Consider the following 23,687-nt stretch of genomic DNA (forward strand, 5'->3'; position numbering starts at 1 on the left):
GTGGGGCTGGAGAGACAAGGGGGGCCGTGGGGGACGGCCTTGAATTCGGGCTACAGCCCCAGGCGCTGAGCTCCGGCCCCCGCTGGGTGGGGACGAATCTGGGGTCTCGGCAGAGCGGGAAGAGCCCAGTGGGGACTTCACTCACCGCCTGCGGCGCTGTCCCCCACCCTGCCCTGCACGCCCCCACCCTGCTCACCTGGGGTGGGCGGGGTCCGGGGCAGGGTCTGGACTCGCTTCCTGCCTCCTCTCACGTCCAGGGCCCTGAGCGGCGAGCAGACATGGACAACCTCACGGTCTTCACGGAGTTCCTCCTCATGGACGTGTCCAGCTCGCGGGAGCTCCAGGTCCTGCAGGGCCTGCTCTTCCTGCTCATCTACCTGGGGGCCCTGGTCGGGAACCTGCTGACGGTGGCGGCCATCGCGGCAGACCCGCGCCTGCACGCCCCCATGTACTTCTTCATCGGCAACCTGTCGCTCATCGACCTGTGCTGCATCTCGGTCAGCGTGCCCAAGCTCATCGCCAACTCCCTGGCCGGCTCGCGCGCCATCTCCCGCGGGGAGTGCGCCGCCCAGATCTTCCTGTACCTCTTCTTCGCCTCCATGGAGCTGGCCTTCCTGGTGGTGATGTCCTACGACCGCTACGTGGCCATCTGCGCGCCCCTGCACTACGGGCTGACGCTGACCCCGCGTGTGTGCGGCCGGGCGGCAGGCGGCTCCTGGGGCACCGGGCTGGTGTACTCGGCCGTGCACACCGGAAACATGTTCAGGCTGCCCTTCACGCGGTCCAACGTCATCAACCAGTACTTCTGCGACGTCCCCCAGGTGGTGAGGATCGCGGCCCCCGCCGTCCAGCTCTCCGAGTCTGTGATCCTGGCGGTCAGCGCCGGCCTGGTCATGGTCTGCTTCGCCTTCCTGGTCCTGTCCTACGTCAGCATCTTCTCCACCGTGCTGAAGATCCGGTCCACGGAGGCCCGAAACAAAGCGCTGTCCACCTGCACGCCCCAGCTGGCCATCCTCCTCCTGTTCGTGGTTTCCGGGCTGGTGGCTGTGCTGGGCCCCATCGCCAACGAGGCCTCCCTCAAGACCCTGCTGACCGCCGTGTTCTACATCATGGTGCCGCCCTTCGCCAACCCCCTCATCTACAGCCTGCGCAACAGGGACATCGGCCGCGCCCTGGGCAGGCTGCTGCGGGCACCGCGGTGCCCCGGCGGGCGGCAGCTAGAATAGGGCAGCATCGCTGGCCTCACCGGCTGGACGCTCACCACTGCCCCTTTCCCCGACAGGTTTCCATCCAGGGAATGCCACTTCGCATGTGACGTCCCTCCAGTTACCCTGACCTCAGGCCCAACGGGGCCCGGTGACCTGTGGGTGAGGGGGTCACCTCTCCATCCGCCCCACCTGCCTACGGCTCCGGCTCAGCTGAGGGGTCACGCCCGCCCCGACGCCTCCCTCCCGGGACACCGTGCCTGCCCCAGATGCCCACCTCGGCTGCCCAGCCCCTCACGGTCTCCCCCGAGGACCAGGTGTCCACGCCTCCCCACCCCATGTCCACGCTGCAGCCCTCACCTCCGTCAGTGCCTGTGGGTCAGCTGGGAGCTCAGCCTGTGCTGGACACACGACCTGTGACTGTCCAAGTGGTGTGAGTCCTGGACACTCACCTGGACACCACCAGGACTGCCTGCACAGTCCCCAGGTGGCTCAGAGGGGCAGCTTGGACCCCTGGCCGCTCCTAGGGTGGGCAGGGCTGCCTAGACTGCGGCTGTGCCCGGCCAGCGCTATGGACTGGCCGGCCCAGTACTGACCCTCCCCCATAAGGGCAGAGTCACAGTCGAGGCCAGAGTGGCTGCCAGCGAGCAGGCAGTGGTCATTCCTCGTGGCGGTCAGGTGTCACACTGTCTAGAGCGGGGGGATTTAAATACATCCTTTATTTTCCACAGAAAAAGAAAATAAAGTATTTTGCTCAGGGACATGAGAGCCGCTGAGGGTCGGACGGGGGGCAGCTATTGGGGGTTTTTCTGGGGTTTTCTATCACTTGAAGGGCTGGGTCTGGCCCTCCTCAAGGGAGAAGCTTGTGGGGAGCCAGGGCAGAGCCGGGCCCTCCTACCGTGGGGAATCGAGGGGTGGTGGACGGAGAGACAGACAGCTGGGCTGGGGCTGGCGCGGCTGAGCAACACCGATGGCTGGACCTTGACCCAGCGAGCAAGACGCCTGCCTGGGGCGTGTCCAGCACCCCACAGTGGTCGGGGGGCTGGTCCGTCGTCACCGTGACCTGCCGGGAGCCGGACCGGGGAAATGAAGTGACTGTCGCTCGACGGTAGCACATGTGGTGAGGACTGGGGGTGCTGGGGGGATCCGGGAAGTGGGCTTGGGGCCCCCAGGGGGTCTGGCCCAGCGCCAGCACCGCCCAGCCACCTCCCCCACCATGTCCCGGACAGCCTGGGGCTGTGGCTGTGACAGAGTATTCTGCGCCCTCTGGAGTGTCACGCAGCGGCAGGGCTGCTCGGCCTCGGCGCAGAGACGTTCACACGGCGCCGGGAGCCCGGACGGCACTCGAGCGGCCCACGGGTCAGGCCTCCCCGGTGGACGGACCTGCTGTCCCTGCAGTCGGCAAGTGCAGACAGCACAGACAAGCACAATCAGCCGCTGAACCCTTTCTCCCCAGCCTGTGTCTCCTGGGGGCGGCGCCTGCTGGCTGTGACTCCGGGGCTCCTGGGGGCGGCTGTGGGGTGCAGGACTCGCTGACCAGCCTCTGGGCCTCTGGACAGCCAAGGCCCTGCCAGCTGGCAGAGCCTTCATCCAGACCGCATGAGATGTAAGGCTGTGCAAACAGCAAACATCATCCTTAAAAACACAAAATGATGCTTAAAATCACACAAAAGGAAGCAAAGGTTTGCAGGTTCCAGCTCCCTGCATGACCGGCGGGCCCGGCGCGTGCACAGAAGCCCTTGGATGAGGAACAAGGGCCACTTTCCTGCAGTGGTTGTTTGTTTTGAAGCCTGTCACGCTGTCCAGGCTGAGCATGACCCTGCTTCTCCAGCTCGGCCCAGAAACGGCCTGGGGGCCTGAGGCCTGCGCCCACATCAGAGTCGGGTGATGCTCAAAGCCCCGGGACTGGGGTCCGCAGCAAGAGGGTCCTCATGGGACCCTGGGGGGGGATGAGCCTTCACAGAAACAGCCCCTCCGCGGGGACATGGCCGCCTGCCCGTCACGGCCACTACTGAGGGGGATGCTTAGAAGTGAGCTGGGGGGCGCAGGCACCAGCCTGTGGGGGCTGGGGTGACCAGCCACCCCCGCCTCTCCTGCCACCTGCGAGCACAGGGCCCCAGAGGGCCGCACGGCTGCCGGGAGGGCTGGGGGGCAGGGCCGGGGGCCGGGGCGCTGGCTGAGCTCACGTGGGGCCTCCGGGTCCCCAAGCAGCTTCCTGGGGAAATGGCCCCTGGGGCAGAGCCCTGGGCACTGTGCCCGCTGTGCGTCCCCAGGTGCCGCCCCCTACAGCCCCCAGGGCCCTCCCGGCAGGGAGGACAGGGCAGACATCAGGCGCCCACCACCGGCCGGCGCCCAGGGCTGCTCTGCGAGGGCCGAGCTCTCGGTCCTGGGCCGCCCTCTCCCGTCTCGGCGAGGCCCGGCCTCCAGCGCGGGGGCGGACCCTGGAGCCAGGCCACGGCCGCTGCCTGGAGGAGACTCTGCCTTGACCGGTGAGTCCCCTCGTCAGGGGGGCGTCCGGACCTGGGGGTTTCCCAGCACGTGGCGGCGGTGGCTGGCGGCCCTGTGCTGTGGCCAGACCTGGGGCCGACACCCGCGTTTACCCGGCAGGCGCCTGGGGTCCAGCCGGAGAGTCAGGGCTTTGTCTCAGAGGCGGGGAACACGGGAGATCGCCCGAGCCCGAGGAAAGCCAAGGAAAGCCCAAGGCGGCGAGCCTGAGGGGACAGGGGCACACATGGGCACACACGCCTGCACACGCCTGCACACACCCACACATGCCCGCACACGCCCGCACACACACGCCTGCCTACACACGCCCGCACACAGACACACAAATAGGAAAGTGAGTTGGAAAGTGCTTTAGACAAAGTGATTTTGTCAAAACACAGTCAAGTCACTGAAGTGGAGTTTCTCCTGCCCGGGCGGGCTCGGGTCACACCTGATCACTCACAGAAAGTGACTCAAAGTCAAAGTACGTTCTCGTGTCCCACAGACGTGCCCGCGGGGGAGCTCTGCCTCGTTGCTGCGTCTCGCAGACTGCGGGCTGAGCGCGTCCACGAGGCCCTGCAGGCAGGCGGCTGGCCCAGTGCGGTGTGCTGGCCGCTCCACCCGGGGCCCCTGCAGAGCCCCCGCCCCACAGAACCCCCTGCCTCTGCCCACTGTCCCCCAGACGGTTTCAGAGGAGCCGGAGCCACGAGTGCTGTGCCCCTCGGCCCAGAGTGTGGGCAGCTGGAGGCAACATCAGACCGCAGAGGGGCTCAGTCTCAGCGAGGCCGGCTCCCCTCCCGCCCGCCAGCACGGACAGCCCGCGTGGACGTGGACTCGCAGCACCTCCCGGGCTGAGACGGGGCCGGGCCCCCTGGGAGGCAGCTCCTCAGGCCGAGCCCGTCTGCCCTGAAGTTGGCCCTGTGCTATTTTCCAGCTGTTCTCAGTAACTGACAGGTACACGCGCACACGTGCAGCTACACTTGCACACCCGGGCACAGGACGCGCACACACCGGCTGCACACCTGCTCACACTCACAAACACACCCACACCTGCTCACGCCTGCACCCACACCTGCACCACGCCCGGTCACACCCGCTGTCACGCCTGCTCGCACAAGCGCATGCAGACGCACTGAGAGGACCCACTGGGACGGACCCACGGAGCCGCCCGCCCGCAGCCTCCGCCACGCCTGTGTCCTGTGTCCTGTGTCCTGCGGCACACGCAAGCCCGCCCTCCGCGGCCAGATGAGCAACCTCACGGCCATCACGGAGTTTCTCCTCCTGGGCTTCTCAGCTGACCCCGCGATGCAGGCAGCACTGGGCGCGCTGCTCCTCCTGGCCTACCTGGCGGCCACGTGCGGGAACGGGCTCATCGTGGGGCTGGTGGCCTGGGACGCGCGGCTGCGCGCACCCATGTACTTCTTCCTGCAGCACCTGAGCCTGGTGGACTTCTGCTTCATCTCCACCACAGTGCCGGCCTTCGCGCTGAGCGTGCTGGCGGGCCGCAGCGCCATCTCCTTCCTGGGCTGCGTCTTTCAGGTGTTTGGGATCGTGGCGTTCGCCTCGGCCGAGATGGGCATCCTCACGGCCATGGCCTACGACCGCTACGTGGCCATCTGCCGCCCGCTGCACTACGAGGCGCTCCTGAGCAGGGGCACCTGCGGGCGCATGGTGGGGGCACTGTACCTGGGCGCGGGGGTCTCGGGGACCATGCACACCGCGGCCACCTTCTGCTGGACAAGGTTCGTCTCCAGGGAAATCCACCACTTCTTCTGCGACATCCCGCAGGTGATTCTGATCTCAGAGACCAAGACCAACCTCGGGGAGGCGTCGGTGACAGTGGCCACGGCCATGGTCTCCACCGCCTGCTTCATCTACATCTCATTCTCCTACGCGCACATCTTCTCGGCCGTGCTGAAGATCTCCTCCCTAGAGGGCAGGTCCAAGGCCCTGTCCACCTGCGTCCCCCACCTGGTCGTGGTGACCGTGTTCCTGTGGACAGGGGCCCTGGTCTACCTGAAGCCTCCCTCAGCCCAGGCGTCGGCTCAGGACGCCGCGCTGTCCGTGTTCTACACCGTGGTGCCCCCATCCACCAACCCCCTCATCTACAGCCTCAGGAACAGGGAGCTGAGGGCCAGCCTGCAGACAGCGCTGGCCGGCAGTGGCGGCCACCAGGCAGGCGGTCTGGGCCGAGGGCCCTAGTCTTGTGCCCCCGCCTGTGCAGTGCACAGCTGTGGGGGTCACTGCCGGGTTGTCCTGGGGGATGCACTTTGGACATCCCGGAGCCGCCCCAGGCGAGGCTGAGGACGGAGTGGGCGGGAGGCCATGAGCTCGGCGAGGGCGGCAGGAAGACCCAGAAAGAGCCAGGCCCCCTGAGGACAGCAGCGCACGGCGGCACCGTCCTCCCCGTCACCACTCCGGTGTCTCCTGACCTCGCGTCGGCACCACCCGGCCAGAAGGCGCAGCTCACCGGCGCAGCCGAGCCCGCGGAGGCCAGTCCAACACCGCCCCGCCCTGCACGGTGAGAGCCTGGGCCCGCAGGGAGGCCCGTTCCCCCGGCACCCCCGCACAGCCAGCTCAGGGGTCCCTGGGCAGGGGCAGGGCGGTGGGCAGTGACGTGCAGGGTGTCTGCAGACGCCTCTGACCTCACCCGTGGCTGGCAGGGCTTTGGGCTGGACGCACACTCGCTCACACTCACCCACTCACACGCACGCGGCCTGCGGGGCCCCACCGCCCCAGGCCCAGACTCCTCGGGGTTCCCCCAAGCCGGGGACCCAGTTCTCGAGCTGCAGGTGCGCAGGGAACAGGGCCGGGTCTTAGCTGCACCTTGTTCCCCACACACGGGGGCTCGGGTCTGAGGCCGCTGGCCTGAGTGGAGATGTCGTGGGGGGCTGGCTCCGTGGCTCCAGCGCCGTCCACCACGGCGGGCTCGGCAGCCCTGCTGGGGGTGGGCAGTAGGGCCAGCACGTCCCCAAGGGCTCGCCCGGAAGGCAACCCCTGCCCGCGGCCAGGGAGGGCGCTGGGGACTGCTGTTGTGCCGAGGACGCAGGCGCGAGCTGACCCCGGTGTGAGGCTGCGAAGGGGTCTGCGCCATTTGTGTCATTAAAACCCTCACCCACCCCCGCCCGCTCCCCAGACTCACCCCACCCGGCCCTTGGGGGCGCCTGCGTGTGAACTGGCCTCCCGGCCCTACATGACGCCCCCGTCGGAGGCCGCGCTCAGCCTCAACAAGCTCTTCTCGCTGCTCTACACGGTGCTCACGCCGCTGCTGAACCCCCTGGTCTACAGCCTGCGGAACAAGGACGTGCGGGGGGCGCTGCGCAGGGTGGCCCGGCTCCACTTCGCGGGGCGTTCCCGGCCCGGAGGCCGGAGGCCTGAGCTGCTGTGGTGCGCAGCAGGGGTGCCTCTAGGGCAGGGTGGGGCGCTTTGTTGTGGGTGGGGGTGCTGCGGGGCTGGTTGGTGGGCCTGGGGTGGGGGTGGGGCGGAGCGTGGTGGGGGTCTGAGGGGGTGGGCATGGCAGTATTTGATGAGGAGCATTTCCAGACACCCCAGAATCGGTGCTGGTAATCTGGGTGGTAAAATGACTGAACCACACACAGGAATCAGTGTGCTATGTGAGTGGCCGCGACAGCTGACGCAGGACCGGGTCTGCGCTCTGGCGCGTCTGCGAGTCGCCCTCCTGGGCACGGGGCCTGGGCGCGGCCGCCGGGGGCCTCACACGGGCTCTGGGTGCCCCGTCGTCGCACGGGGGACTTCCCGAGGGTGGTGTCCGGAAACGTGCTCCGCTGCGGGCGGAGTGTGGTAACTCCCGCAGGAGGACGCGGGGTGAACCCGCCGCTGAGCGCCGCTGCAGCGGGAGAGACAGCGGCTGGCGGGGGCTGGCGGGGGCCGCGGGCACCGCGCCTGGTCTGAGAAGCGGCTCAGAAGCCGACCCTCCACCCTCCCGTTCATCATGGCCTCGTTGATAAACAGCCCCGAGAGTCAGCTTCAAGAAGGGGCTTGTGCTCAGGTTGGGGTCTCCCCGGCCAGGGGCTCTGAGCAGGCGCGAGCGGGCCCCGGGAAAGCCCCGCGCCCCACGCCCGCGGGTGCCCCGGAGAGGCGGACCCCGGAGCGGAGGGAAGGGCAGGGCCAGGCCAGCGGGGCTTCGCGCCCACCAGGCCGGGGAGGGTCGTGGCGCCGGGAGACCCAGGACAGCGCGAACTCCAACAGGGTCACACTCGCCCCCGGGGCCCAGAGGACAACGAGGGGGACGCTGTTCCGGGGCAGAGGGGAGGAGCCGCCAGCAGCGCGGGGCAGCCACGGGGGAGACGCGGGCTCTGCAGCCGAGGACAGCGTGTGGGGGCCGCAGCGGGAGCACTTCCCCGTGGGGTCTGGGGCAGGCGGGGTGTTCTGGGTGGGTTGGTGGGTGTGGGGGTTGTGGGGCAGGGTCTTGTGCCGGGTGGGGTGCAGTGCAGAGGTGGGATAATGGGGTGCAGTGTGTTTGGTGGGTGAGGGGTGGGTGGGGATGGGGGTGGGGTGGGGTGCAGAGGGAGAATGCAGGGTGTGTGCAGAGGTGAGGGGTGGTGCTTGAGGGTTGCATGGGGTGGGGCGAGAGTGGGGTGAGGGCGGGGTACGGGGGGGTGGGGGCGTGGTGCAGGGACCCCTGGTTTTCTGGGCAGGGCCTGTCCTAGGGTGGCGCTGGGAGACACGTCCGTGGGTGTCTCCTCATTGCAGAAGGAGAGTCACTTGGAGGCGTGTTCTCGGGTCTGGGCACAGTGGCGAGGGGGGCACCAGGGGAGCCCTGGAATCCTCCCGGCTGTGTGGGCGCCACGTCTGTGCCCAAAGGCCCAGGGGGTCCAGCGCTTTGCGGGCTTGTCGCCCTCGTCCAGCCTGCGGGAGGCAGCGCACCCCAGCACAGCCGGCCCGAGGTCCCCTGGCGCCCTCGGCGGCTCCTGCCCTCAGCTGACCTGCCCAGGCCTGAAAGACCCGAGGGGACGCCGTGAGGGCAGGGCGGTCCCTCCCCGCTGCTCCCAGGAGCCGGGCCCTCCCCGGCCCGAGTGTGTCCTCTGTCTGCTCCCGCCGCAGGCCCTCGCAGCTGGGCTGAGCCGCCTCCGCGCCACCGGGCCTGCCGTTTGCAGCGTGGAGTGGGGGCCGCTGAGCCGCCTCGGCCTGGCAGGGGTCCCAGCGCGTGTGGACGTGGTCTGCAGTCCGCGGCTGTGGCTCAAGGAGGAGCAGCCAGTTGGGGTGGGAGGGGGCGCGGCCGCAGGCCAGGAACCCACTCTGACCGTCTCCTGGCTCTCCTGGGGCAGCGCCCTCGGCCACGGAGGGCCCGTGGTCAGTCTGTGGGGCTCAGCCGCCTCCACGCTCTCTCCTCACAGTGACGGCTGCCAAGGGGGTGCCCACGTGGCGGAAAGGGCCCTGGGGGCCGGGAGCTGGCAGGGGTCCAGGCTGGGAGGGAGGCCCCCGGGCCCATCCCTGACTCCTCCTGGGAGCCGCGGGCAGCGATGAGCACATAAGAGGGGCCCTGCCCTCGGGCTGCTATGCTCCTGCCGCGGCGCCGACGACGCACCCTCTGGAGGGCAGAGCCCGCGGGGTCGGGACTGGACTCAGCGTCAGGTGCCTGGGCGCTCCGAGTGCGAGCTGCTGCGGCCGAGCCGGTGGGTCGTCGGGGGACCGGGCGCACAGGTGGTGTCTGGGGCACTGTGTCCAGGGCGGATGCCCAGGCCAGGGGCAGCATGTCCTGCAGGGCATCCAGCAGGGTGCAGGGCCTGTCCCCCCCACCCCCTGCGGAGGCTGCGGGGCGGGCAGAGCTGTTGGGCCGCCTAGTCCTTGGGCACCGCCCTCAGCCTGCTGGGTTTGGAGGCGGCTGTGGAAGGGCCGGGTCGGGGCGCCCCAGACCTGCGTGCCACGAGGAGAACGTGAGTTTTGGCCGGGGCCGCCAGGCAGTGGGCAGGGCCTGTGTGTCCCCTGAGCTCAGTGTCCATGGTGCCCAGTGTCCGGGCTGCTCTCTGACGGCAGCTCCTGTGACTGGTCGCTGGGGCTCCCTGTGGCTGTGCCGTGGCCCTGCGCAGAGGTGAGTCCGGGAGGAACCGTCCAGGCTGCCAGCCCAGTGCCTAGCCCCGTCCCAGCGTGTCCGCTGCCCACAGCCCGAGCCAAGTGTGCTGTGCGTCCACGGGGCGTCCCCAGGCTCAGGGAGCAGGCGGGAGCCGGGAGGCTGGGGCTGACCGCCGGCTGTTGGAGGCGCAGAGTGACGCCACCCTCAGGAGCTCCCCCCAGCCCTACCGTGCTCACTGCAGAGCTGGGAGTGGACGCTGGTGCTGTGGAAACAGCCCGTGGCTGGGCATCTTCGGCTGCTCTCACGGCGGCTCTCAGGTCCCCTGAGGCAGACACTGAAGCTCCCGTGGAAACCCAGAAGAGGCAGCGCTTTGCAGACCGGCAGCCACCGCTGTTGCCTGGAAGGCCGTGGCCAGGACGGGCCGGGGATGGGGCAGTCGGGATGGGGCAGGCGGGGCAGGGGGCGGCATCCGCCCATCTGGGGAGGGGCTAGAACGCCGCGTGGAGGGTCCTGGGCTCCTGGGGATCCACAGCAGGATCCGCCAAGGTTTGTTTTCACAACAGGGAATTCAATTGCTTTCATTTTATTATGTAAGAGATTTATTATTTGTCTCTGAAATGTCATGAATATGCTTCACGTCAGGGAGAGGAATTGGATTCAAAATTTAGACTCTGGGGCTGTCAGCAGTTCAGGGTACACCTGGCTCCCAGCTCGACAGGTCCAGATGTGCCCCCCCGAGCCATTTATATGCCCTCGCCCCCTCCTGGCCTTCTCAGCCCGGCTGGCCCCGCTCTGGCGGCGCGGTCTGTGGTCAGCGTGTAAAGGCGTGTGTTTCCGTGGTCATTCTCTTGCTTGGTTTCTCACGTCCCAGGTGAGACAGGACCGTGTCCATCGCTGTCCTCTGACTGTTTCCCTCCCACCGTCCCTTCCAGGCCCGGGACGTCCACAGACGGCGGATTCCCTCTTATTACTTACCGCGGTGTAGCATCCCATCACATGCATGTGACACGTGTGACGTGTGTATACACACACCGCATCGTTGTTACTGGTCTCAGGAGAAGTTTTAACAGCGGTTCTACCTGTGGGGTCTCTACCTCCAACAGGACCGCCCTGACGGAGCAGCAGCCCCCGCCAAGCGGCTTCCAGATCCGCCCACTGGGCTCTTTGCATTTTTTCTAACCGGTGCTGTTGGCTCCGTCCCCGCAGAAGGACCCGGTGTGGGGGAGATGGCCGTGGACAACCGCACCGCCGTGACGCAGTTCGTGCTCATCGGGCTCTCCGACCTCCCCGAGGTGCGGTACCCCCTCTTTGTGGTCGTTGCCGTCATCTACCAGGTCACCTTGCTGGGGAACGGGGCCATCCTCCTGGCCATTGGGGCCAACGCGAAGCTGCACACGCCCATGTACTACTTCCTGGCCAACCTGTCCCTCCTGGACATATTCTGCCCGACGGCCACTGTGCCCAAGATGCTGGACAACCTCCTGACCGAGCAGAACAGCATCTCCTTCCTCGGGTGCGCTTTGCAGCTGTATTTCCTGGTGGCCCTGGTGGGGACCGAGGTCTTCCTCCTGTCTGTCATGGCTTATGACCGGTACGTGGCCATCTGCTTCCCCCTCCGTTACTCCCTCATCATGACAAAAGCCCGCTGCGTCCTGCTGACGGCCGGGACCTGGGTGGCAGGGAATCTCAATTCCTTGATCCACACGGTGTCCACCTTCAGCCTGACTTTCTGCAGCAACAACCGGGTCAACCAATACTACTGTGACATCCCCCTGGTGGTGGCCCTGTCCTGCTCGTCCACCTATGTGGCAGAAATGCTGATTCTAGTAGAAGCGGGTATCTTGGGGATCGGTGCCTCCTTGGTCACCTTTGTCTCCTACATCTACATCATCTCCACCATCCTGAAGATCCGGTCGGCGGAGGGGAAGCGCAAAGCCTTCTCCACCTGCGCGTCCCACCTCCTGGTGGTCTGCCTGTTCTACGGCACAACCATATTCACCTACCTCCGCCCCTCATCCCTTCAGCACACCCCAGCCCGAGACAGGCTGATCTCCATGCTGAACGGGGTGATCACCCCGATGCTGAACCCCATGATCTACAGCCTGAGAAACGCGGAGGTGAAGGGAGCCCTCAGGAGGGTGTGCTGTGGCCGGGGGTCCTTGCAGGCGGCCTGACGCGGCAGAGCCGCCCCTTCAGGGTCGCGGGTCGAGGACGCACAGAAGGGGCGTTTCTGCGGCTGCGTGGACGCTTGCTGCGCACGCACGGGAATCCCTAGACAGCAACCACCGCTCAGCTCCATGTGTCTGTCCGTCCGTCCGTCCGTCCGTCATCTTCCCCAGCCCGCACCCCCCTCTCTCTGCCACCGGGACTGACCCGCATCACGACGTGCCCGTCCCCTCCCTCGCCCTCGCCCAGCAGCCCCTCCGGTCCTGTCCCCTCCTCAGCCGTCCACGGAGTGCCCTTCACGCCTGTCCTTTCTGCTCCCTTCCTGCTCCTCTGAGACCCAGGTGGGCAGCCCGCACTCTGCTCCCGCCGGGGTCTGGTTTCACACCTCGTGGCCCGAGAGGACAGCAGGACGGACACAGCCAGGGACCAGCCTCACTTCCCCAAAACGCCTCACGTTTCCTGCCACGGGCTCCGCAGGCTCGTCTGGTTTTATGGCCCTTTGCTTCACGGAAGTGGCCCCCGTTGTGCGCCCGGAGGGCTCCGGCGGCCGAGCCAGCCGCGTGGATCGTGAGTCAGAGGGACAAGGCACTCAGCTCCACACGCGCCCCGCAGAGGCGCCCTCTCCCCTCCCGGCCTCCCGCAGCCCCCTGCCCTGGCCTCTGTCCGCAGGCCGTGCCCCTCCCCATCCTGCTCACCACCCCTCCCCCTCCGGGCGCTGCGGTGTCTCAGCTGCAGAGTTTGTTTGCTTTCTTGAGTTGACCCGTGTTCTCTGGGGGAAGCCACAGGTTTACCTCCTGCCGGACGGTGCCCCGCGGCGCCCACGGGCCCAGCCTGGCTGTGGGGTCACTGGCCGGTGCGCGTGGGCACAGCTGCGTCCGGCTCGGGCCAGCAGGCGGGTGCAGCAATAAACACGGTGCCCACGCCGCTCTCAACAGTGCTGTTGTGTTCTGGGGATCAATACCCAGAAGTGGGGGGACTGAGCCGTGTGAATTTCTGTTCTTCACTTTGTAAAGAAACTGCACCCTGTCTGAGGCCGTTTCCCTGCAGCGCGCTCCCCTCCGAGGCTGCTCCTGCTTCCCGCCACCCCAGGCCTCGCCCCTCACACTGGCCTCCGGGGCCTGGTCTCCATCGGACCACGGCGGCCCAGCTAGTGGGTAGAGCTGTGCACCCTGCGCCCACCTGCGCCCCCTCCCTTTGGCCCCCCCGGCCTCTCCCTGGCCTCTCCCTGGGCTTCCCCCTCCTCCCCAATCCCTCCTCGCTACCACCTGGTCCCCCCTCAGCCCCCCTTGGCCTCCTGGTCCTGCAGACACAATCCCATTGAATGAGGCCGGGCGGCCTTTAGGGCTGTCTAAGCAGCGGATGAGAGGAAGCGCCCTCGCTCCTGACGTGAGGTGAGAGGACAGGGCTGGGAGCGGGGCTGTCCTCAGATGGGCCCCTCGCACCGGCCGGCGGCCAGCGCTGGAGAGAACCTCTGGGAGGGAGAGAAAACCGAGGCCGCCGAGCAGGAGAGCTGTTAGGAAGAACACCGGCTTCCTGCACAGAGGCCCAGCTGGGCACAGAGGTCCAGCCGGGGGCACAGAGGTCCAGCCGGGGGCACAGAGGTCCAATCGGGGGGCATAGAGGCCCAGCTGGGTACAGAGGTCCAGCCGAGGGCACAGAGGTCCAGCCGAGGGCACAGAGGTCCAGCTGGGGGCACAGAGGTCCAATCGGGGGGCATAGAGGCCCAGCTGGGTACAGAGGTCCAGCCGAGAGCACAGAGGTCCAGCCGAGGGCACAGAGGTCCAGCCGGGGCACAGAGGTCCAGCCGGGGGCACAGAGGTCCAATCGGGGGGCATAGAGGCCCAGCTGGGTACAGAGGTCCAGCCGAGGGCACAGAGGTCCAGCCGAGGGCACAGAGGTCCAGCCGGGGCACAGAGGTCCAGCTGGGGGCACAGAGGTCCAATCGGGGGGCATAGAGGCCCAGCTGGGTACAGAGGTCCAGCCGGGCATGGAGGTCCAACCAGGCACAGAGGCCCAACCGGGGACACAGAGGCCCAGCCCGGGGCACAGAGGTCTAGGCAGGGGCACAGAGGTCTAGCCAGGGGCACAGAGGCCCAGCTGGGGGGCACAGAGATCCAACTGGGGGGAAACAGATGTCCAGCTGGATACAGAGGTCCAGCCGGGCACAGAGGTCCAACCAGGCACAGAGGCTCAGCCCGGGGCACAGAGGCCCAACCTTGGGCACAGAGGTCCAGCCGGGGGGCACAGAGGTCCAACTGGGGGGAAACGGAGGTCCAGCCGGAGCTTGGAGGTCCAGCCAGTCACAGAGGTCCAGCTGGGCACTGCATGGGGTGCATCACTCCAGCATGATACAAGAATTTCCCCTGAAGTCAGCTTAGGGGATGAAAATGAAGACAAGGAGCTTGAGATAAGAAACCATGAAAACAAAACCCAAAAGACTTGGCAGATGACATTTAGGACAACATGAAATAAATTTTTTGAGAATTAATAAATAATGTATAACCTGAGATAGGAATTTTCTTTTCTGGTTTAAAATGTAATTTAGAAACAACCCCTCATGGGGCCTCCCTGGGGGTGCAGGGGTTAAGTCTCAGCACTGTGAAGCTGTCCGCAGAGGTCCATGCCCGGCCTGGGAGCTGCCCACAGGGCGCGCAGACCTCTCCTGTCTCCCCGCTGCTCCCCTCAGCAGTGTACCTCAGTCAGTCTGCCTGTTCTGCTCCCCACTCTGTCTCTGGTGGGTCCTCTCACCCCCCCGCACGCCTCTGGCCTGTGCCCCAGCTCTTGCATGCATGAATGGATACAAATAAATCTTTAAAAAATAATAAAATAAAAACAACCCCTCAATTTTCTATTGAAAGAATGCGTGTTGTCCTAAACATTTAGTAAATTACCCTAAATCTCCGACAGCTCGTGTGGTTTGCGCCCCGCGCCCCCTTTTCTCGTTCCTAATTCTCGCGCCGTAGGGGCCCACGCAGGCGCACGCGGCAGCCGAGCACGCCTACCTCTCTCTAAGAAATAGTAGTCAGGACGCTTGCTTCGGAGCTTTCACAAATACACGTTTTATTTGTCTTTGTGCTGGGTTTGCTTGGGGGGGAACCTGAGATCAGAGGACGCCCTGGGGTGCCGGGCGGGCTGGGGCGCCGCGCTGGGCCCGCGTCTAGCCGGGGTCTGTGGCCTCTGCTTCTCTGAAACGCGTGCGTCCTTTCACCTGCGCTTCATTTTCCTCGTTCTTGTTTATTTTCCTCTCTCGGGGGAATCAGCCCTTCCTGGGGCACGCCCCGCGATGCGCTGGGGGCTCCCCGAGACGCCCACCCCTCCTGCGTCCTGTCTGTTCTCAGCTGCGTTTCGTTCTCCGCGGAACCTCAGGGTCTCTCGCCAGAGGGCGCCGGCCCCGTGGCCTGGGCTGTGCGTGGGGACGTGTGTCCGGGGACGTGTGTCGGCGCCGATGGAGCGTTGCAGCCGCCAGCGCGCCGTCCGGAAGGAAGGGGCTGCGCTTGCCTTGGTTTTCGCCGAAGCCAGGTGCTCCGGGGTCCTGGACGCTGCAGAGTAGGCGCGCGTCCCCGCGGCGCTGGGCCCTTGGAGAGAAGGTCCTCGCGGGTGTCTGTCCGAGTGATTCCCAGGAGAGAGCGCCTGAGCACGTGTGTCTCCCTCAGAAAGGGTCTCTGCTGCCGCTGGTCTTCCGTCCCTGTCGGTTTTCTGTTTCCCGAGAGTGACCTCAGGTGGGCAGAGAGGAGAGAAAGGAGCAGAGCCTGGCGGGATGTGCGGGGAGGGGGAGATGATGCAAAGGGGAGGCGGGAAGAGGCAAGCGAGCGGAGGGACCTGGCGGGGCGCGACGGAGTGGGGGGTCCCCGCAGCTGCTGGCCTGCGCCTGGCCCCGTGACGGCCCCGCAGACACCGCGCGGCTCAGGTGAAACCTCCGGAGAGGGAACGCGCAGAAGACTCTCCCTGGGGAGCCGCCTCGCGACCTGCAGGCACCTGGGAGCTGGGAGCTGCGGCAACTATAAAGCACAGGCAGAGGACGGCCCGTGGGCTCAGCGGCCTCGGTACTGGCCGGTGCGGTCCTCAGCGCCAAGCCCGCAGGAGCCCAGCCCCGCCCTGCCCTGCCTCGGGGACCGGCCGGGGCCGCGGGAGGCCGCAGGTGATCAGGGGCGGCGGGGGCAGGGCCAGGTCTGTGAGACGAGGGGTCTCACCTGGCCCAGGTCACAGGTTCTCAGGCCACGAGAGTGACCGGCTCAGGGCGGGGGCTCCAGGGGTGGGGGCGGGGGGCGACCCGGGGGGCCAGGGCTTCTCTGCCGCGCTCACCGGGACTCGACGTGGTGCCCCGAGGAAGGCGAGCGCTCCAGGCGCTGCGCCGAGGTCCTGCTTGCACCCCCGGAGGGCGGGGTGCTCTGGGCTAGGGCCGGCCACCAGGCCGCTGCCGCGTCCCCCCCCCGCCCGACTCCTCCGCCAGCTCCTCTCTGCTCCTTGTCCTGGTTAAAATGTCCTAATTAAAGAACCTCACGGTTGGAAACGTGACATTTATAGCGGGGAGATCGGGCTGATTGTCTGCACTGTTCTCGGTTCCCGCGCGTGGGAAGTGACCAGCTGGGACCGTGCGGCCCCGACGAGGGGCTCCCGGGAGGCTCTGAACGGAATGTGCTCCCCTTTGTTAATTTTTTGCCCGATGGGCTGGAAGTCGGCACCTGAATGGTGAGGTTCTCCCGACTTGACGTGCCCTGCTGGCGTCACATGGCCGTAAGCTCAGCGCCCGCCTCGTGTCTGGTACGTAGTTAAATCACGTGGATGGTTCCTGCTTCTGAAAGACCTTCTGAAAGGCCGTCCACGCTGGACCCCCTGCGTGACGCAGCTCGATTCATGCTTCTTAGAGGACACTCCTCCCATCTCTGACGTATTTTCTATTCTCACCGTTGTTTCCCTCTAAAAACCACCCACGAAATGTCGCCGCGGCTCCACTCGTCTGACGTCAGCTGTGCACGAGCCCCGGGCTATTCCACTTCCCTGCGAACCCAGGGCGAGGTTACTCACCCCCAAACTCACCAGATAGGAGGCGGGTGCCGAGCTTACAGTCATGTGACCTCAGAAGGGCATGTCATGTCAGGCGAACCCCACGATTCAGGTGCCGACTTCCAGCCCAGCAGGCAACAGCTGAGGGGTGGGGGTTGGTGGGGAGCGGACAGCAGAGGCGTCTTGGGGTGCAGTGCTGGGCATGAAGGGCTCAGAGCCGTCCAGGGGTCAGCCGAGGCCCTGGAGGCTGGAGGTCGGCAGGTTGGCCGGCCGGACTCCTCGTCTGAGCACGGAGGCTGCTTCACCCACCTGCAGAGACTCGCAGCTCTGAGTCGCTCTGCTGTGAGCACAGGGGGGTCTGCAGGTGATTTGACTGATTTTTAAGAGCCAGGACTCAAGATTTACCAGCTGGTGCCCAGGGGAGTGAAGGGGAGGAGTGTGTCAGGGTGATCAGTGGATGTTCTTGGAAAACTGGGCTGAGGACCTCGCAGTTACAAGAGGACCCCATGGGCCCCACGCTGGCCCTGCGCCCCGAGACCAGGGCCCAGAGGAGCATCCACTCACCCTCACAATATCAGCGACTGAAGAACAGATGCTGAGCCCGGAGGCGCATCCAGAGCTCCCGGCAGACTCGGCCAGCGGTGGGCCCAGAGCTGAGGGAGGTGGGAGGGGCTCGCGGACGTGGGCTTGTGAAGGGGACGCTGCGCTGGTGAAATCGGAGCAACGGCCGCTTCTGAAGGGCATGCATGCTGCTTGGAAATGTGCAAAAACGAATAGTTACTCATTTAAAAATCAAATCTGAACCATAAAAACAGAAACGTGGGCAAGATTTAGCCATATAGGGACTGGATTTCAGGTCTAGGAGAGCATCTCAAATGTGCACCGTGCCGTGTCAGGCGACTGCATCAGCAGCCCATTGGGCTTAAAAAGCAGATTCATGATTTTTCAATATTGATAACTCTTGTTTTTAAAGATTTATTTATTTATGCATACAAGAACTGGGGTGTAGGCCAGCGGTGCGGGGTGGGGGTGGAGGGTTCACCAGAGACAGAGTGGGGAGCAGAACAGGCAGGCTGACTGAGGTACACTGCTGACGGGAGCAGCGGGGGGACAGGAGGGGTCTGCTGTGCCGTGTGGGTGGCTCCCTGGCCGGGGATCCAACCCGTGCTGCAGAGGCTGGTGACAGCTTGATAGCTCTGTCTTTAACCCCTGCGCCACCAGGGAGGCCCAGTGTTGATAGCTCTTGATTCCCCCCGAGAGAAGATGCTCATGCAGGAGGCACAGGTGTGAGAGGAGGAGCAGAGCGGACAGACACCTGCGAGCGGCCAGGCCCATGAGGGCGGGGAGGAGACCAACTCAGCCACGGCCTCCGCTCTTGGGTACTTGCGTTTGCTCCTCATTTAGGCAGATGCTCGACTTAAGGTAATAAAATCACAAGAGTGTTTATGAATTTTAAAATAGCCCATTTTCCATGCCATTATAACACCCATGGAAAAGGAATAACTCAGGCTGCCACACTGTTCCAGTCAGCGTAGCCCTGCTGTGTGTTTCCTTCTGTGTTTCCATGACGTTCCTGTCTGACACACTTTTGAACACCACCAAATGCAAACTATAAGCTATTCCTACTATTCTGAACAAGTTTGTTATTGCGTGAAAGGCAAATAATTGCTAGAGCAGCGGTAAAGCCTCATTGCGGAGCAGTGTAGACGAACAACAGCCCTGCCACCCAGGCGAGAAGGAGCGGGCTGGGCTGAGACGGCCCGGGGCCCCGACCAAGCAGGCACGAGGGCGTAGAAGCTGCACGAGGGACGAGGGGGCAAGTCGGGGTGTGCCTGCGTCAAACCCACACACTGGGCTTCGTAAATGTGCACCCAGCTGTTTCTCAATAAAACTGGAAAAACCGGAAACACCTTCCGTCTTGACTCGCGCGCTCTGCTGAGCTAGGCCACCCGCCCCGGGCGTCTGAACGGTTGTCTGCGCTGGGGCCTCACCGCCTGTGAGCGGCGTTCTAAGTCCTTTCTCTGTGTCCGTGTCCTGTCTGTCGTTCACAGATGGCAGCAGACCGGGGAAGGAACGCCTCTACCATCGCCTACGTGGTCCTGCTGGGTTTTGGGGACCTCGGGGACGCAGGGAAGGCGCTTTTCTCTCTGTTCCTTGGCCTGTACTTGGTCACCGTGCTGGGCAACCTGCTGCTGATCCTGGCCGTGCACTCCAGCCCACGCCTGCACACCCCCATGTACCTCCTCCTGTGCCACCTGTCCTGCGTGGACGTGGGCTACACCAGCAGCATCGCGCCCCAGCTGCTGCAGGAGGTGCTGGCCGGCAGCCTGACCGTCCCCTTCGCCGCCTGCGTGGCGCAGCTGTACGTGGTGGGCGCCCTGCTCACCACCGAGTGCTTCCTGCTGGCCGCCATGTCCTACGACCGCTACCTGGCCATCTGCCGGCCACTGCGCTACGCGGTGCTCATGGACAGCACGGCCTGCGTGCGCCTGGCCACGGGGTCCTGGCTGGGGGGGCTTCGCCTTCCTGGGCGCCATGCTCCTGCTGCTCGCCACCCTCACCTTCTGCGGCCCCCACCTCATCAACCACTTCTTCTGCGACTTCTTCCCGGTGGTGAAGCTGTCCTGCACGGACACAGCGGCCGTGGAGAGGGTGGCCCTGGCCTCCTCCTTCCTGTCCCTGTCGCCCTTCCTCTGGACCCTGCTGTCCTACAGCTGCATTCTGACCTCCATCCTGAGGCTCTCGTCCTCCGCCGGCCGGCGAAAGGCCTTCTCCACCTGCTCCTCGCACCTGATCGTGGTGAGCGTGTTCTACGGCACCCTCATCGCGCGCTTGGCAGGAGTCACAAGTCTCTAGACACCGGGAGCCCCCTTCGGGGCGTTCTGTGAGCAAAGGGCATGCACGCGCCAGGACCAGGCGCCCGTCACCCCAAGCCTGACCTGTCCCAGCGACTGTTCAGAGTGTCCTTTGAGTGGGAGGACACGGGACGTGCACTGGCAGCCCCAGGCACCCCACGCCGGCCCACCAGGACTTTACTGTCATGACCAGGTCCACGGACGGTCAGAGCACAAGCCACTCATCGCGTCACAGAGCCAGCAGGGCCGCGGCCGGGCCGGGCATCTCCAAGGGCTGCTGCCCTCCTGTCCCACCCTCCCCCAGCCCCGGGCCCCGGCAAGACCCAGCTCTCCTGGGGGGCTGGACAGGCTGCAGCTGGGCACCTGCAATCTGGCGGGACAGGGGTGGCACCCCAGGGCTCCGCAACATGAAGTGTGTTCTGTCCGGACTGGACTGAGCTCTGTGGAAGCCCAGAGGAGGCCGCTCCCCACGCCGGGCGTCCTGTTCGCCATGCGAGTCTCACCCCCTGGCCCTCATGGCGACCCCCAGGCTCTGACATCGGGGCTCCCTCCAGCACATCCCAATGCCGTCTGGGCGCATCACGAAGAACGTGAGGGACAGAGAAACCACGGGGCCACCAGACCCTCCCCTGTGCCGCTGGGCACGTCCTCCTCCTGCACGCGGGTGTCCGTGGGGCATCTGCCTCACACTCCGAGGTCACGCTCTGCCTGCAGCTGGCCCTGTGCAAAAGCTCCATCTACGTCCAGACAGGCTGACCACAACATAAACTGTGCCCCCCTGAACCCCTTGTTCTCGGGGTGCTGTCTTGGCGCCCAGAGTTCCTGCTGGTCAAGCTAACACATAGAATTGGGCAGGGCCTCTCCCCGGGACAAAAGTCCTGGCATGAGGGACACTCTGGGGAGTCGAGATCTGCTGAGGACGGCAGCGCCGGGCAGCCAAGCAGCATCACCCGCGGGGCTACGCGCGGGACGGGCACACGCGCATGAGAGCGGGAACTGGAAGAGGAGGTCTGACCAGAGGGCACCACGGAGCCCGGCAGCAGCCCTCTCCCTCCCCCAGCTCGTGCACCCTGTGCTCACCCCACCACGCACCCCCTCACCCCTCCAGGACTCGCCGCCTTTGCTGAACTGCGAGACGGCCCTGGGGAAGGGGCAGCATCTCCGGGGGCCGAGCCCCCCAGGTCTCTCTCTGCCTGGGCTTTGAGCTGCGTTTCCTCCTCCCGCGCCGCCCCCAAGGCTGCCGCCCACGAGGCGACAATGAACGAGCCGTGATTTCTTTGTGGGGGAGCACGGAAGTTCTCTCCCATTCTCATTGCTTCAAGCAAACACCCCAGAGGATGCCGCTTGCCCACGGCCGCCGGACACGAGTCAGACGCCCAACTCGGCCGGCCAGGGAGCCCCACTCACAGCTCAGCAGAGGTCATCGAACGTCCTCTGGTGCTTTTTAGGACAAATTCTTAATCTTTCTGTCTTATTTCTGCTAGTAAGCGTTATTTTCCTTTATTTCTGCAAGAGCAGGTGTCACGCGCGAGTGTCTGCCGTGGGCGCACCGCAGAGCTGACTGGAGAAAAACCACGCAGGTGTTTGTCCCCTCGTGGCAAAGCAACGTGACTTAGAGCACAGTCCTCCCGTAAAAGGCCCCGAGGTCTTGTACAATGCCCCACAGTTCTCTGGTAAAGTGCCCCGAAGCCCCTAAGTTTTCATTCATTTACCTGCTTATTTCATCTTTCTCTGGGGTTTTAATGTAATTGGTGTCTCACATTCAAAAAATGGCTTAAAATGGCCTGTTTGGAAGCAGAAACTACTGCTCAGTTTGAGCTCCTAATCATTCCATTACCACCACTCAATATGGCTGCTTCTTGCTTCCCTCACAGATTTGTTTTGTGGTGAAAGATCCATAAACTGTTTCTTTTTATCCCTGACTGCTCTGGCGAGGACTTCCACTGCCGTGATGGACACAGTGGTGAGGGTGACACCCTGCTGGCCCTGACCTAGGTCCTGGGGGCTGGTCACGGGTGACTTATATGGGTTGGGGTATGTTGCTTCGATACCTCATTTATCGAAAGTTTCTATCATTAATGGATGTTGAATTTTGTCAAATGCCCTCAGTATCTATTGAGAAGGTCATACTATTTCTGTTTATTTGTTGTACGTTTATTGATTTGCAGGGGTTGAACCATCCTTGCCCCTCAGGTGAACCCTGCTAGGTCACGGTGCAGGTCACTCCAACGTGTTCCTGGATACCGTCAGCGGGTGTTCTGAGGGCTGCTGCAGCCATGTTCACCAGGGACATTGGCCCCTAGGTTTATTTCCCTGCAGTACCTTGTCCAGTTTTAATGTCAAGGTAATGCTGGCCTCGTAAAATGAGTTAGAAAGTTTTCCCTGTATCCATTTTTGGAAGAGCTTTGGGAGGGTTGGTGTTAATTCTCCTTCAAATAATTGGCAGAATCCACCCATGGTTCCAGAGTCCTGAGGTTCCCCTTTTTGGAAGCTTATTGTTGCTTCAATGTCCTTATTCATTATAAATCTGTTCACATTTTCTACTGTTCCATTTTGCTAGGTTTCCTATTTCTAGAAACGCGTCCATTTCCTGTAGGTCAGCGCCCAGCGTGACGTCTGAGCAGGACACAAACCCGCCTACGGGGAGGGGGCGAAGAGCTTCCTCAGGGCAGCCTGCATGTCTGTGTTCCTCAGACAGTAGACGACAGGGTTGAGGCTGGGGGTGAGGATGGAGTAGAACACAGACACCAGCCGCCCTTGGGTGGGAGAGTAGTGGGAAGCCGGCCTCAGGTAGGCAAAGCTCCCGGTGACGTAGAACAGGACGACGGTGGCCAGGTGTGAGGAGCAGGTGGAGAAGGCCTTCCGCCGCCCGCTGGCAGAGCGCATCTGCGCGATGGTAGAGATGATGAGGGCGTAGGAGACCAGGGTGAGGGCGAAGGCGCCAAGAATGACACACCCGCCCACGGCGAACCCCACCTCCTCGTTGGTGTGGGGGTCGGCGCAGGCCAGCCTCATGATGGGGGAGCTGTCGCAGAAGAAGTGGTCGATGACGTTGGGGCCGCAGAAGGGCAGGGAGAAGGTGTTGGCCGTGTGGAAGACGGCGTAGAGGGCCCCGCCCACCCAGGCCCCAGCGACCAGCTCCACGCACAGCTTCCTGCTCATCAGGGCCCTGTAGAGCAGGGGCCTGTGGATGGCCAGGCAGCGGTCGTAGGCCATGGAGGTGAGCAGGAAGCACTCGGACGCACACAGCGTCACAAACAGAAAGAGCTGGGCCACGCACTCCCCAAAGGAAATGACCCCCGAGCCCAGGAGTGTGCTGGCCAGCGCCCTGGGCACGGTGACCGAGGTGTAGCACACGTCCAGGAAGGACAGGTTCTTGAGGAAGAAGTACATGGGAGTGTGCAGGCGGCCGTCCCTGGTCACCGCGGCGATGATGGAGCCGTTCCCCAGCAGGGCGAAGAGGTAGATGAGCAGGAAGCAGGCTGTGCTCACGGGCCGCAGCTCTGGCCTGTCCGAGAAGCCCCTGAGGATGAACTCGGTCACCATGGTCGCCACGGTCTCATTGGTCATTTCCCGTCCGGGTCGGGGATAAAGAGCCGAGACTGTCCGGGAGCGCGGTGGCCTCGGGGGCCGTCAGAGCGGGATGCACAGGCACACGGTGGCCCCAAGCGGTGGCCCCACCATGGCTCCCGGCCGCCCGCCCGAGGTCTCCCTCCTGCTGCTCCTGTGATGGCTGAGAACAGGAGGCTCTAAACAGAAGGAAGAGAATCACACGCATTTGCGGAGGCCTGCTGGGCCCTCACGCTCGCCGGCGGGCTCTGAGACGCTGGCTTCATGCAGACCCCTTGGTCAGCGTGCCCCTGGGCCTGCGCCGCCCGCCGGCGGGCAGCAGCTGCACGTGCATGGCCGCCGGGCTCTCCACAAGGGACTGGGGGATGC

At 64.7% G+C, this 23,687-nt stretch overlaps 4 protein-coding genes across 4 annotated transcripts; 3 read left to right on the forward strand and 1 right to left on the reverse strand.

Annotated features, from left to right (window-relative positions):
• The first annotated feature begins 4,934 nt into the window (after positions 1-4,934).
• Positions 4,935-5,891, forward strand: LOC119236967 (olfactory receptor 14A16-like). Its single transcript, XM_037500899.1, has one exon. It carries the CDS (start codon positions 4,935-4,937, stop codon positions 5,889-5,891), a length of 957 nt encoding a protein of 318 aa, XP_037356796.1.
• Positions 5,892-10,949: 5,058 nt separating this feature from the next.
• Positions 10,950-11,897, forward strand: LOC119236968 (olfactory receptor 5V1-like). Its single transcript, XM_037500900.1, has one exon. The coding sequence runs from the start codon at positions 10,950-10,952 to the stop codon at positions 11,895-11,897; it is 948 nt and encodes a 315-aa protein (XP_037356797.1).
• A 7,047-nt stretch (positions 11,898-18,944) lies between these two features.
• Positions 18,945-19,749, forward strand: LOC119236969 (olfactory receptor 5V1-like). The gene is made up of 2 exons (XM_037500901.1): positions 18,945-19,376; positions 19,513-19,749. Exons 1-2 carry the CDS (start codon positions 18,945-18,947, stop codon positions 19,747-19,749), a joined length of 669 nt encoding a protein of 222 aa, XP_037356798.1.
• Positions 19,750-22,385: 2,636 nt separating this feature from the next.
• LOC119236971 (olfactory receptor 1044-like) lies at positions 22,386-23,318 on the reverse strand. The gene has a single exon (XM_037500902.1). It carries the CDS (start codon positions 23,316-23,318, stop codon positions 22,386-22,388), a length of 933 nt encoding a protein of 310 aa, XP_037356799.1.
• Positions 23,319-23,687: the final 369 nt, after the last annotated feature.

This window comes from Talpa occidentalis, unplaced genomic scaffold, assembly GCF_014898055.3.
Source record: "Talpa occidentalis isolate TD23 unplaced genomic scaffold, MPIMG_talOcc4v2.1 talOcc4.9, whole genome shotgun sequence".
In the NCBI taxonomy this organism is placed as follows: domain Eukaryota; kingdom Metazoa; phylum Chordata; class Mammalia; order Eulipotyphla; family Talpidae; genus Talpa; species Talpa occidentalis.